The sequence below is a fragment of the Pteropus medius genome, unplaced genomic scaffold (genome assembly GCF_902729225.1).
Source record: "Pteropus medius unplaced genomic scaffold, Ma_sr-lr_union100, whole genome shotgun sequence".
Lineage (NCBI taxonomy): Eukaryota > Metazoa > Chordata > Mammalia > Chiroptera > Pteropodidae > Pteropus > Pteropus medius.
Window position 1 is genome coordinate 20201598 of NW_024340696.1, and position 14414 is coordinate 20216011.

Consider the following 14414-nt stretch of genomic DNA (forward strand, 5'->3'; position numbering starts at 1 on the left):
TAATTGACACATAACTGAGCCGAGTCTTGAAAGATGACGGGTGTTTGTAAAGTAATGGAAGACATATGAAGGGAGCAGGGAGAGACAGTTTATATTCCACATTCATAGGGAGCAGGAGGAATTCAGAGGTGGAGGCTGACGGGGCAGCAGGGCCACATCAGAGATGGACTGTCCTGCAGAAGAGAGTCACCTGTAATGGGTCCGACGTGATCATTTTTGCCTTGTATTTGGCTCCCCTCTATCAACGAAAGTTCAGGATCCATAAGACTGGAGGCTGAGAGACTGGACTTAGTAATTTAGGAGAACGACGATAACCTGAACTAAGAGGGTGGGGAGAAGTGTATGGATTTACTCAGGAGCTAGCATCAATAAGATGTGGTCTCTGACTGCACGTGGAGGTGCAGGGGAGGGAGACCAGCAATATCAGGCTTATAAGCGTGGTAATGATGCAGGTGCTGTTTGCTGAGAGAGAATGCAGAGGAAGGCTCTAGTTTAAGGAAAATATAATAGAATAAATCCATTTTGGGCTTGTCGCCTTTGAAATACAGAAGAGAACTAAGTGGAGATGGAGGGGAGACAGTGTAGGAGGTGCCTGACCCCACATCATCATGGTGCACGGGCACCAAGCGTGGGTATGTAGAGGGAGAAGTCCCAGAACCCGGGGCGTATTCAGGGAGCTAAGATCAGTGGTGTTGCAGAAGGCAAGAGGCCATAATCATTGTGAGATGAATGTTCTACATCAGTGCTGTCCAATAGAAATCTAATGCCAGCCACATATATAATTTCAATATTTTAGTAGCTACATTAAACTGAAATGAAACAGGTAAAATTTATTTTAATAATATATTTTATTTTGCCAAAATATCTTGTAAGATGCTTTTTTTTTTTTTTTTTCTTACTTTTTGGCATAATGAAATATTCCAGGCTCCACATCTCGTAGCTATAATGCCCAGCCCTGGAATCAATCATTTCCCTAATGAACCCTGATTCCTTTTAGTGGGGAATGGTGTTAGAAAACAAAATCTGGGTGCAAAATGTGCTTATTGCTAATGGATATATTTGACATCAGGTCCTTTTAGTAAACAGAGCTGAATATACATATATATGTGTACATGTGTATATATGTATATACATATACATGAATATACATACATATACATTTTAGAAATCATGAGTTCACACTGATATCTCCAATTCCAATCCGTTTTCACAGGTTTGTTTGTTTTTTTTAAATTTCCCTCCATTAAATATTTGTATGTTTCTTCTTCCAGAGTGAAAACCCTGGCTCTTAACATCACACATTTACTCATTTGCTCAATTGTATAATACATCTAAGATGGTTTCAGAGTCATCTGCTAAAACCAGTACAGAAACAAACTTGCTACAAAGAGTTCAGAATTTGTGGTTTTCTCCGTACATACTCTCCCCACCCTCCACCCCCCGCAACCAGCAGAGCCTAGCTTCTTAACCACTACCTCCTAGCAAGCTAGTTTGCTGGGAGGAACATGGTATCAGGGAGCGAGCAGGGGACTTGAGGAAATGGAGAAGGTGTAAAATCACCGGGAAGGGGAGTGGTGAGGGAACTTCCATTTCTGAAGCAGAGGATAAATCTCCGAGGCTGGAGGAGACATGTAAGTGGTGGCTCTGGTCCACCTGATGGCATATTTTCCTGCAGCCATCTTGGCAGCCTGGGTGTAGGAGAAGAGAAGACAGATGGTTGGGATGGCTGGACAGATCCAAAGTTGGGGAACTACCAGGTGGATGTGGCAGAATGACAGAGGGTGAGGACTCTGGGGTGCTGGCAAGAGAGTGGTTGACGCAATGCGCCCTGAAGTCTGGGCTGAATGGAGGAGGAAGTGAAGCCAAGGAGAAAGGAGAGTGACTGGAGCTTGAGTTGGGCTGATCATGGGTTCACTGATGGGATTTCTGGTCACCGAATCCAACAGTCTAGGAATAGCCAGTGCAGGGGACTTTGGGAGAGGTGGCTTGTACCAAACTTGGAGGCAAGATGGGTGGGGCTGTACTTAGAGCAACCAGAGTCTGTTTCCCCAAGGACCAAACACTGAGCGAGAGGAGCCCTAGCTGTCCTAGGCTGAAGCAGGAAGCTGTGTCAGGCACATTACTGCAATGTATGATCAACAGCTGAGAGACGTATTCAAATAAATGTGATTTCATAAAAATAAAGGGACCTTAGAGATCATGTCACCTGGACAGTCACTTCATTTTTGAGATCAGGAAATGAAAGTCCAGAGACATTAAGCGACTGCCCTTTTTGCTCCTTCCTGCCCTCCCATTCTGGGTGGGATTCAAACCCAGTGTTTTAATTCCAAGTTGGCGGCTCTCTTTAACCCACTGCCATGTTCTGAAGCTATTGGAGTGTCTTACTGACTGGTTTGTTCCGGTACACTAGTCTTTGTTCTCCACCTGAGTTTTACTGGCAAGGGCAGGAGTGGAGTCTTACACTGCATTCCCCATAGTTCCTAAGTCAGTTACTGCTGAATGCATTCTTTTTTGATTGATGAATTTGTGGGAATAGCCCATATCTTAAGGGAATAGCCCATAGTGTTGGCAGGGAGTCAGAATTTTCAAGTAGCATTATTCCTTTCCTCATTCTTAGGGATCTTCATTTCTTTCGACCTTTATTAATCAAGCATTACTCTGGACATGTGGCATATACTTTGTCACCAGAGCTTGTCCATTAACATACTTAAAACAATAACCTTTCCCAACCTAATTTCACAATAAAGCTTGTTTCTCGTAGACCATATGACTTAGCTGTATAGAGCCACTTAAAGGTGAAAATAAATCCTAAGCTTCTTTTCAGTTGATCAGGCAGCATCAAGATAAGGCAAAGGGGATAAAGATGTTGGACCTCAGCAAACACGAACAGTAATGAGTTTATCCTCCCCAGGAGTATTCCACTAAGAAATGGGCAGAAATGTCACTGGTGGAAGGCAGTTCAACTAAACCAACCCAGCCATGCCGCACAGTTTGTCTTTATGTTTAAAGGACAGAATTGGCTTTGTAACTTAAAAGGCATCATGTGCAGAAGGTGCCAAGTGTCTGCACGTTGGAATCATCTCTGCTGTTCTAGGTAATTGAACCAGAACTCATCTGAGAACACCCTGGAAAACCAGAAGTTCGTAGTTCTACTTCTGCAAAGCAGAGCCTTTTGTGTGGCATTTTTGCTAATAGCTGGGATCAAATTTGGTGACAATATAACTAAACCAGTGATCAGTGGTAGTTTCGGAGTGGCCAGGTACCGATAGAGGTCCAAAATTCTTGCACTTTTTAAATGACAAATAAAAAAAAATCTAGAATTTTTGTTTTCGAGAAGCCTCTGTGTCTATAAAGAGTTCCTGCATGTAATGTTCTACTTTGGATGTTCGCCTGAGCAGAACAAACCTGAGAAAGTGAAACTACGTGGACTATGGATCGCCATTCCTCCAAGTCACATAGTATATTTCAAACCAAAAAGCTTCTTAAGAGTGGAGTAATACTTACTGCCATCTCCTTACCTGAGTAGATGTGTTTGTACTACTTTCAAGAGGTGTTATTTCTCCCAAAACAGAAAGGGGTATGTCATCAGCAGATAGTAACAGGACCTCAGTTATGACCACGGGGTCCAAAATATATGGCTTCTAAAGGAAATGTGTTCACTTGAAATGCACTTTGAATCTCAAAAAGTTACTTTTATTAGTGACTATGCATTTAGTTTATAAAGAAAACAAAATATTAAGGTACATCCAGTATTTTCCCCAGATAGCCTTAACCTTTGTTGGCAACTGCTAGATGTAAAGTTTATCTTATCTTCTGACCTGACTAACATGCTATTTTTCTGCTTTGCCCCGATTCCATTCTCATGTTTCACTCTTAGTGGTCGAGATGCTTCGGGTCTTTTCTCCTGCAGAATGAGATTTACCATGTTCACACAGAATTAATTACCTTAGTTTGTCATTTTAAAATTCCTAGCCACAGTCAACCCTCATAGTCTTCTACCAAAAGCAGAATGAGAAATGACAGGCACATTGGTTTCTAGACACTGCAGCATATAAACTCCCTGAGGGGCGCTTCTTTCTAATCTAAGCAGGTAAACTTGCCTCTCTTTTCTAAAGAAAATGAATAGCTTAGCTACTCCTTTACAGGACCGACCCTGGGCTGCGAAGGCTCAAAACTGAAGGGTCAAGGCCTTTTGGCAGTTTTCGGATGTGGAGGCTCCGCCTGGATTGCATAGAATTCTCCTCCTTTTCCCCTTTTAATATCAGCATCCAAACCACATCTCTCAGGCAGCTCTTTGCTCTTAAAATACACTTTTTAAAAACCTGATCATGTATTCTGATTTTTGATTCCAAAAATATCATCATTCTGGGGTGCTTTTTATGAACTTTCTCCAGAATCATTTGGGGCAGAAGCAAGTATTTCTGAACTACTTTCAAACAAGGTTTTCACCAGCGGTGTGTAACTGCTCGGGGACTTGTCCTCCAAAGATACCCTTTTAGAAACAAAAAGTAGGGGTTTGGCTGCTGCTTTCTAGATACTTAAAATGCATGAAGATTAATAGTCTTAGGGTGTGAGTAAGGTGCGAACTAGGAGAAGGGGGCAGCATTTGCAAACTCCTATGTAAAGAGCACCGGGTAGGCATCATTCCCTTTAAAAAGCCTCACACACTATGTGTGAGGGGTGGGTGGGGGATGGGGACAGTATGTGGGAACTCTACTATCTGTACAGTTTCTCTGTAAATCTAAAACTGTTCTTAAAATAATTAAAAAAAAAAAGACCTAGACCCTAGGATTGTAATAAAATCTGTGTTGCCATGTGGTTCTAATCACTAGTCACCCAGGTAGCGGTGGTGGCGGCTGAAAGAGTGTAAAAGTGGTAATGAAAAACATACTAGGAAACTTTCAGTCCAATGTGAGAGGAAGACGGTAAAGTCAAAATAGGAGGCCTGGCGTGAACTGGCGTGACGCTTCTTTAACTTGACTCTAGCATGTTGACATGGCGGGCTGTAGATGGCAGACAGTGCTTGTGAGGGAAATAAAATATAAAACATCTGTTCACATAGATTATGCGGCGAACCAATCAAAGGAAACAACTGGTTAGAGAGAATGAATTTTAATCAATGGGTTAAAAAACTTATATAACTGTGTTGAACATAATATATGCAACATTAAATTCTGGGTAGTACAGGAATTGTTTCCTGTATGTGGGAACACCTCACCCTGAGCAGACCTGACATACCACAGTCTGACTGATCATTTGTCCCTAGAAAGCTCTAACACAGACATTTTTAACATAGCGCACTCCCAGAATATGTATAAAACAGTTTGATCTTTTCAAATGGATTCGCACATAATTTTAGAGAGACTATTGGTTAAGATGAGGTGTATCTGTGCTGTAGTTCCGTGACTTCGATTTCTGATAAAGGAAGCTTTTCTTTATGTCATAATAAAATTTCACTCTATGAAAAAGCAGTTGAATTTGTGAAGTACGCACCTCGAAGGCACGCACACAGTGTGAGCACACAGTGTAAGGTCAGTGCACGATGAACGCACAACACAGTTTATCACAGAGGACCGTAGCTCTCAAGCACACTACTCCCCTCATTACAGAGTGTGTTTAACCCAAAGCACGTCAAGGAAGCTAAATATGCCTACATCTCTGTGTGGCGTGGCTCAGGCCCCCTACGGGTATGTGTATATGTGCAAGGAAGGGTACACTGTCATGGTGGAGCGGCCCTTCTTTGCGCCAAGAAACCTGCTCCTGGACCAGTTTGGCTTCACATCGGCAGCTGGATCTTGGCTGGTGTTGGTGCTGTTCTTTGAGGAGCATGATACTATGAATCCTGGCTTCTCTCTCTGTGTAAACAAGATACAGAAGTTGAACTTACTTTATGTCGCAATTTCTAAAGTTACTATAAGGGTTTGGGTTGGTTTTACAGGAGTTAGTGAGAAGTAGTTGCATTTCCCTCAAATACCAAAGTAGCTGATTGTTGTCACAGGATGGAGGCGAATCAAGCAAGCATTTGCCCTAGAGCCTCAGATCGCCAGCAGTCCATAGGCAATATCTTAATTGCCCTGAGAAGTCCGGGGACTGCATTTTATAAGCTGTCTAGAAATCTTACATAAAGGAAGAGAAGAACTTGATCGACCAAGGTGGGAGACTACTCCATTTTTTTCAACTCTTCTTATCTGACGTGCCATGGAAGTTAAATGCCTACATCTCTGTTAGAGGTTTAGATGGCATTCATGCAGTACGTTGAGTTTAAATAATCCCTGACTACATGTTACAGCAAGTTTCAGTTGTGAGATATGGTTTTAGCAACTCATAGACATCTTCCAATGAATGCTGAATGAGGAAAAAGGACAAGTTCGCCACCTATTAGTCTGTCGGGAAAGAAACTCTCTTTGATTTGACTTTAAACCTCTCTTTTCGCTGCTTTTCAGTTTCTGTTACACCATTGTGGTTGGACTATCTTGTCACCCCTCGTTGAGGATCACTGCTTTAAGGGAGGGATCACGTCTCACCGTCCTCAAAGGATACTGGTGGGTAAATGAGAACATCAAACCGAGAAACCCCAAGCGACAGATTTAAGAAAGCAGGGACTTCACCTTGGGAGAACTATGCGTTCTATATCTAGTAGACCTATGTTCATGCAGTGGCTTTCAGCCTTTACCTGGACATGTGTGAGCAGAGCCCTCCCACCGATGTCCCCAGGGCTATTTAAAGCAACAGCTTACTAGCTATCTCACCAAGTGCAAACAAGCAAGAACAATGTCAGAGGGGTAGATATGAATCCATTTTAACCTATCGTGTTTAAAAGTCAAGTAATTCGCAAACCTCCTCATTGAACAATCACTGGTCACACTGCATGTGAGGCATACTTCGTCACCGACGGTGGCACCCCCATGTTTGTTAACATCACCTAAGGTTGAGAACTGCTATATTATTCACTATCACTGTTTAACCTGAAATCGTGCCAGGGAGTTACAAAATAAGAGCTGCCTAACAAATATTTGTTGAAATAAGACCACATTCTCCATGGCAAGCTTTTAGCTCTGGGCGGGCTTCCTCTGTCCTGTGGTGCCCTGTGGGCTGCGCCCCACAGTGGTCAAGTGGTTTATAGCCTGAGGGTCAAATTAGCTTGGACGTTCACTTGAGCAGAACGAATCTGAGAAGGTGAAACTGGGTGGACTGAGGTTCGTCATTCCTCCAAATCACACAATACCTCTCAAAACCAAATAAAATAAATCACTGAAATATATGTATATGTATTAGGTGAAATACCTGCATTGTCTCTTTATTCTTAGTTAAAATCAAGGTGGTCGTTTTCGATGAGTCCAGGGAGGTGCCTTTGTCTTTTCCATTTAACTGTGACCAAAATAAATGAACACGTTCTCACTAAAATTTCCACTTGGACAAATGCGATTATATAGAATAGACATTACTTGAGTATTTTTTATTCATGCATGTTGATTCATTACGCTATTCTAACACAAAAAGAGAGGCAGGACACAGATAAAGATTCAAAGAAAAAAAAGAAAACTAATATTCGTTGAATGCCTACCATATGCCAGGGACTTTACACAGTTTCACATCTAGTTTTCTCAACGTACTTTATGATGTAGATTATTATTACCCCAATATTTTAGATGCAAAACTGAGTCTCAGGGTGGTTAAGTAACTCACAGAAATGTACACAGTGGGGCTGGAATGCGAACTCAAGACAGACTTCAAAGCCTGTGCCCTTATCACAATAACACTAGACATCAAATGGCCCTCCATACGGAATAGAGGTGGCTGTGCTCTGTGGCGGTTCCTCATTGTGACGCAGCGGGATCTCATTACATTACCCGTTGATCTAGGTTAGCATCTGAGTGAGGATTTTTACACCCTATCCATTAAGAATTAGCTACTGTTGTACCAAAACCTATTTTTATACATAAAAGCATCAAGGATTTTATAGCCACAAAACTCCAAAGGACTGAAAGTCGGTTAGGTGCCTCTCCTCTGTGTTCCCACTGCATTCTATTCTGTTACGTAATTTCCTGTTTGCGTGTTAAAATCCCCAGTAGACGCCAAGGTCCCTGAGGCAGGGACAGTGTTTTGTTCAGTGTTGCATTCCCAGCACCCAGTAGTCGCCTAGTACAATTTGTCGAATAAATGAATGGATGGATAATAAAGCAGCCTATTCTTATGTTCTGGGTATAAAATCACAAATCACCCATATCTGATGTCAGACTTCAGAGGTGTCTAATCCGGAGCAGAGCCACTGTCCCAACCAATTTTAATGTTCTCCTGTTCCCAGTGGCCCTGACAGGGAACAGCATACGGAGCTATTATGTTCCTCACTCTCTGGGAGAGACATGCTAATTGGAAGAATCAGAGAATCTGTGTGACAGAGTCAAGAATGGAACAGAATACAGAGCCCAGAAATAAACTCATGCATATGAATTTTCGACAAAGGAGCCAAGAATATACAACGGGGAAAAATAGTTTCTTCAATAGTGTTGGGAAAACTAGATATCTACATGCAAAAGAATGTACCCCTATCTTATACCATACACAAAAGTCATCTCAAAATGGATTAAAAACTTAAATTTAAGATCTGAAACCACAGAACTCCTAGAAGAAAACGTAGTATGCTCCTTGATATAGGCCTCGGCAATGATTTTTTTGGATTTGACACCAGCAGCAAAGGCAACGAAAGAAAAAAATAAACAGGTGTTCAGTAGCTAGTCAGACATGAGCGACAAGGAACAAAGGAACAAGGGCCCAGTCTAGAGTCCGCCCAAAGAACACCCTATTGATAGTCAGAGAATCCCTCCTGCCTCCCCACAGACAAAGGATAGGAGGGTCATAATCTTAGCTGGCCTAATCCGGCTACAGACGCCTGCACAGAAGGTACTGCCCTAATTTGCCCACAATTTAAGTTTCATTACAATACTATGTTTATGCCTGGAAGTTCATGCATCTCATTGTTACAGACTGAATTCTGGCTAAGCACATGCGCAGTAGGCAAAGTGTTATATAGCAGCCAGCTGTAGGTCCAGGACCTAGGAAGCCCCTTACCCCACCCCCATCACAACCCAAATATAAACAGACCTTCCCACTTCTAAGTGGTTACAGCTCTCTTTGCTGAAAACCACTCCTCCCTTGTGGCGTACTCTGTCTTATCTTTTCACCTCCTTCATTCCACAGGGCTGCAGCCTTCCTTAGCATGGCCAGTCTCCTAAACACAACATCACAGTCTTCCTCCCCCCCACATGCCGCTGGGATGATGCCGGATTTCACATCACCCCAGAGATAACACAGGCGAGACTACATCAAACTAAAAAGCTTCTGCACAACAAAGGAAATCACCAACAAAACGAAAAGGCACGATGTGGTTCCATAGTGTAGCGGTTAGCACGTCTGCTTTACACGCAGAAGGTCCTGGGTTCACGCACCGGTAGAGCCGCGGGTCTGTGGTCTACGGCCATGCCACCCTGAATAAGCCCTATGTCTGGTCTCGGAAGCTAAGCAAGGTCAGGCCTGGTTAGTACTTGGATGGGAGACTGGGAGACCACCTAGGAAAACCAGGTGCTGTAGGCATAAATAATAATAATAAATAATAAAAAAAGAAAAAAATCCAAAAGGCAATCTACGAAATGGGAGGAAATATTTGCAAACAATATATTATTTAGCCTTAAAAGAAGAGGGAAATCCTGCTCTTTGTGACAACAGAGATGAACATGGAGGGTATTATGCTAAGTGAAAAAAGCCAGACAGGAAGACAAATACTGTATGGTATCACTTATATGTGGAAACTAAAACAGTCAGACTTACATTAACAGAGAGTAAAATGGTGGTTGCCAGGGGCTGGGAAGTGGGAGTAACAGGGAGAGGATGATAAAGGGGTACAAACTTTCAGTTATAACATAAATAAGATCTGAGGATGTAATGTACAACATGGTGACTATAGCTAATAATACTGTATTGCATAATCGAAATCTGCTAAGAGTAGAACTTAAGTGTTCCCACCAAAAGAAAAAAAAAAGGTAAATATGTGAGGTAATGAATGTGTTAATTAACTCAATGGTGGGCATCCTTTTACAATGTATATGTATATCAAATCATCATGTACACTTTAAATATAATACAAAGAAAAGTTTTAATATATTTTCCATTGAGGAGTTAAAAAAAGTTAAGCAAAAATACTACCTCATTCATCCTTGGTTTTTCATTTTTTATTGTTGAAGAACTGGTATTCTCTGAAGTTTTGAAAAAGGTCGGCTGCTTTTGCAGAGTGGAAGCAAATCCTGCCCTTTCCTAGAAGGATGGAGTGCAAAGAGAACGTTTTTCAATTGACCAGTTGCAATTAACCGACTTATAATCGACCCAATTTACCCAACAGTAAAACCCACACGTCTGAAAGCAGTTTCATCTTTAGAAAGTTGGCAGCAAAAAAGGAAGATTAAGGAGGACTAGGCCTGATCCTTCAGCACCCAGCAACTCTGCACTAGTTCCAGCCACCACTTTTCCAGCCAGAACCACCTCTTCCCTGTGGAAATCCAGACTCGGTCGAGATCTAGACTTACTACGCCAGAGCATAGCGGGCCAAGACCGGACGCTGCTCAGAGATGTCCAGAGGACTCACGGAAGAGCTCTGAGCTCAAAACAGCAAGCTTCCCCCTGACCCACTCCCCACTCCCTTTCCGGTTTAGAGTAAACCTTAACCCCTGTCCTGCTCCCTCCGTGGAGCACGCTTTCACCAGACAGTGGAAGGCAGCAGAGCTTTCTTACTGGGGTATCTTCCGTTGACTTTAACTCCCGTATCAAATTATTTCTCTGATACTGTTCGTTTCGCTGTTTCCTAGTCTGAAGTGGCTTCTGTTTTTTCTTCTTATGCATCTTCTTCTTATTCAACTATTCCAGAAGGTAGAGAGAAACTAGTCATTGAGGATTCCAGGGGAACCCCCACCTGCATGTAGCACTCCCTTCACACAGCGCTCAAGAAGCAATGGCTAATCAGTATGAGGCCCTCACAGTGTTAAGTGGTTGTTGGTTTGAAGAACAGTTGAGTTACCTTCTTACCAGAGGCTGCTCCCTAGTTAACACCCCAGAATTACACTATTATAGATAAACTGCCAAAGAGGCACCTATACCAAATATCTGTGATTTATGATATAAAACCGGATTCTTATGGCAATAATGACAGGTACAGATGATAATGATTATTAGATGTGTGGTTAAAAATTCATTTACTACAAGGTGACTTTAATAATTAAGTAAATGAAGCTCAGGACTCATTATCTAGGTACCTGTGGTAAGATGAAGCTTAATCTGATGTTGCTGTAAATCTAGCCAAAGAAAGTGTAAGGTCCAGTCTAATTTAACTGGCTCCTCCTGACACAGCCTTAATTTCATTCTATGATGGAGATACTTCTTAATGCAACTAGGAAATCATGTGCATAATGAACCATAACAGAATACTCTGTTGTTTCTAAAGCTCTTGCAGTATTCATGTGAGAAAAAGTCTGTGAACAGATGGGGCAAAAAAATTCTTAATATACGGAAGTATAAAAAACTATCTAAGACTATATGAATAAAGAAATGCTTTTTAAAAAAAGTAGGTGTCATTTTTAAAAACCTCTATCTGTTAACATGGTTTTCACTTTTAAACTTTTTTTTTTTACTTTCAGTTAACTTTGGAATAAATATGGAGTCCTCACATTTTTTTTTTTTATCCCCTAGATTTGTAAAACAAAAGTTATAAAGGACAAAATGAAAGACTCCAGGGCAGGGTAACCAGTTAGGTTGCCATGGCTATATTTTCTGCAGATCTTAGGACAGTTGGAAAATTCCACCAAATTACCCAGTAGTGTCATGCTTTTTTTGAGGCTTATACCTCCTGGGTGTAAGAGTCTATATAACCTTACCTCATCTGCTATGTTCAGGAGATGAACAGGGAGACCATCTGAGAGGGAGCTGTCAGAACCACTGGTGCTGTTTTCAAAGGGAGAGAAGAAAGGGAAATATCTGTTATTAATGTCAGAAGTGTAACATTTACCAGACCAGCCGCATGGGATTCACCTATCTATCTAGTCTTCTACTTGCCCGCACTGTCTGTGTTTCGATTATGAAGAATTCTTGATGAGTGCATTCATTCATTCATTCATTCATTCATTCATTCATTCGGAATGCCTACTGCATTCCAGGCAGTGCATCAGGCACAGGAAACAGAGACGGCCATGACAGAGCCCCTGCCCCAAAGAGCTTGCCATTACTGTGGCAAAATAAATACTGGCCGGATGGGGGAGCTGGCCTTGGCAGCAACTGCAAGAGGTTGCAGGATTCTTATTGTGCAGCGCTACAGAATACCAGGGAACTGTGATTTGTTTGAAAGCAGGGGCTTTATCTCGTTCGTTCCTGTCTGGCCAGTACCAGTTTAGAGAGCAAGGTTTCTACCAGGTACTCTTTCAAAATGTGTTCAATATATAGTAAACAAATAAATGTAATGACAAAGAATCTGTAGGTCAGAGACTAGAAATATTACTTCTATCACCCCAATTCCCCCTTCAAAAGTTTTGGGTGCATGACTAGACTGATTCAAGGTCTTCCCCGCAGACTGTCCCCTCTCCATTTCTCCAAGGGCTAGGAGGAATGAGGATGCCGATAATCGATCTTTTCTTCCTTCACCCTATGTCACACTCTATTTTCCCCTTTCCTGGGGTGTGGCTGGCCAGAACTGAGAGCTGTGCGCTATGACATGGTTCCAGACAAGAAAAAATGTCTTAGGCACAGAACTCAAATTTAGGAAAAGACAGCATTTCAAACCGCTCCTCTGCTAGGCTCTTTCATTCTAGTCACGCGCCCTCTCCCTCCCTTCCGTGCACAGGGAGGAGCCCCACAGCAAGAAAGCGGGAAGAAAGCCCTCCCCTCTCTGATCTAATTCCCAATTCCCTATTCTCGCAAGGCTTTTCCAGTATAAGGAGTGGCCTTTGAGGCCACTGGATAATAATAGTCTCTGAAGTCTCTTTCAGAGATAAAACAAATGGGATAAAAGCATTAGATGCAGAATGCCCCAGAAATGTTGCACACGCAGACAGCAGAGTCAAACTGGGCTTGCACACTCGCCATCCGCTTTTCTGTGTAATGGTGAGAATGGAAAGGTGACGCCCTGTGGAGGCTGGTGATAGCCGGCTTCCCGAGGCAGAAGCTTGGGAGGCAGTGGCTGGCAAACTCGGTTCAGCCGTTCTTAACTAAATGTGTCAGAGTATCCCTGCTGAGCTAGCTAGAATTCAGTCTGGCTGTTTCTGAGTCGACTCCCCCTGGGCTCTATGAGTTGATATGCAGGAAATATTTGCTTTTGAGGCTGAAAGCAAAGAGGGGTGGGTGCAGTGGTCCTGGAGAGTTGGGCAAAGGAATCTGGGAGAGTGGAAGAGGAAACATGGTGAATGGGACACTCTACCTGGCCCAATGGTCTGGTTTAAGGTTCCTAAGGAGACTATTGGGAGCCTCAGCCAGCAGAACTGCTTCAGGGTCCAGATGTCAATGTGTCACATGGAGTGAGTGAGAGAGCCATCTGCTTCCCACTGTCCACCAGAGACTACAGTGTGGCCTCAGGCAGAAGACCTTCATGCCCAGGCCAGAAACCTTCTGACAGAGGGCAGCTGGTTCAGGCTTGAGGTGCCTTGGCCAGTAAGCTGGAGGAGGAGGTATTCTTGCACACAGTGAGACACTCGCCCCATGGGAGCTTCTTAAAATAGCTGTGGAGACTATGAGGATGGGGCTGTGATCCCACATACTCAGTTAATTCGACAAATATTTATTGAACTCATGCATCAGGTACTGTTCTAGATGCACAAGATACAGAGGTGAACAAAATAAAGATCGCTGACCTTGTGGAGCCTATATCCTAGTAGCGGGAGACAGATAATAAATAATAGACATAATAAAGCTGTAAATGATATAGAAAGACAGAAGGTGATAAAATACTATGGAAAAAATTGGAACATCTAAGGGGGGGTAGGGGATGGCAGGAGGGTGAAGGCAGGGGAGCACGTTGCAGTAGTAGAGTAATGAGGGTAGGCCACATTGAAAAAGTTAACATTTAGGCAAAGGCTTTAAGGAGGAGAAGGAATTAGCCACGTGGACATCTGCAGGGAGAGTTCAAGCAGCTGGAAATGCCAGTGCAAAGGCCATGATGCAGAAGAGGACCTGACAAGTCTGAGGAAGAGCGAGGAGGCCAGTTTAGCTATAGCAGCATGTGAGGGAGATCACAGAGGCCCTACATCAACTGCCTGCCCATCTCCCTAACCTTTCTGGTACCTAGAAAACAGGTTGTCAAAGAACGGGCACTCAATCCATAGCTGCTGAAGGAATAACGTGTAATTAGTGTGCCATGATTTCCTCAGTATTTCACATCTGAGGTT

At 42.8% G+C, this 14414-nt stretch overlaps 1 protein-coding gene across 9 annotated transcripts in view; it reads right to left on the bottom strand.

Moving 5' to 3' along the window:
• Window positions 1-5096: 5096 nt before the first annotated feature.
• AGBL2 (AGBL carboxypeptidase 2) overlaps window positions 5097-14414 on the bottom strand; it is a 30516-nt gene continuing 21198 nt past the window's right edge. For 8 of the 9 annotated variants that reach the window (XM_039869349.1, XM_039869348.1, XM_039869351.1 and 5 more), the window contains 5 exons: window positions 11919-11985; window positions 10783-10905; window positions 10201-10308; window positions 7285-7368; window positions 5097-5855 (listed from right to left, as the gene is read on the bottom strand). In XM_039869349.1, coding sequence (XP_039725283.1) covers window positions 5682-5855; window positions 7285-7368; window positions 10201-10308; window positions 10783-10905; window positions 11919-11985 — 556 coding nt within the window. In that variant the 3' untranslated portion in view covers window positions 5097-5681. The remainder of the gene's footprint in view (window positions 5856-7284; window positions 7369-10200; window positions 10309-10782; window positions 10906-11918; window positions 11986-14414) is intronic. The other variant, XM_039869346.1, reaches the window with a different exon arrangement.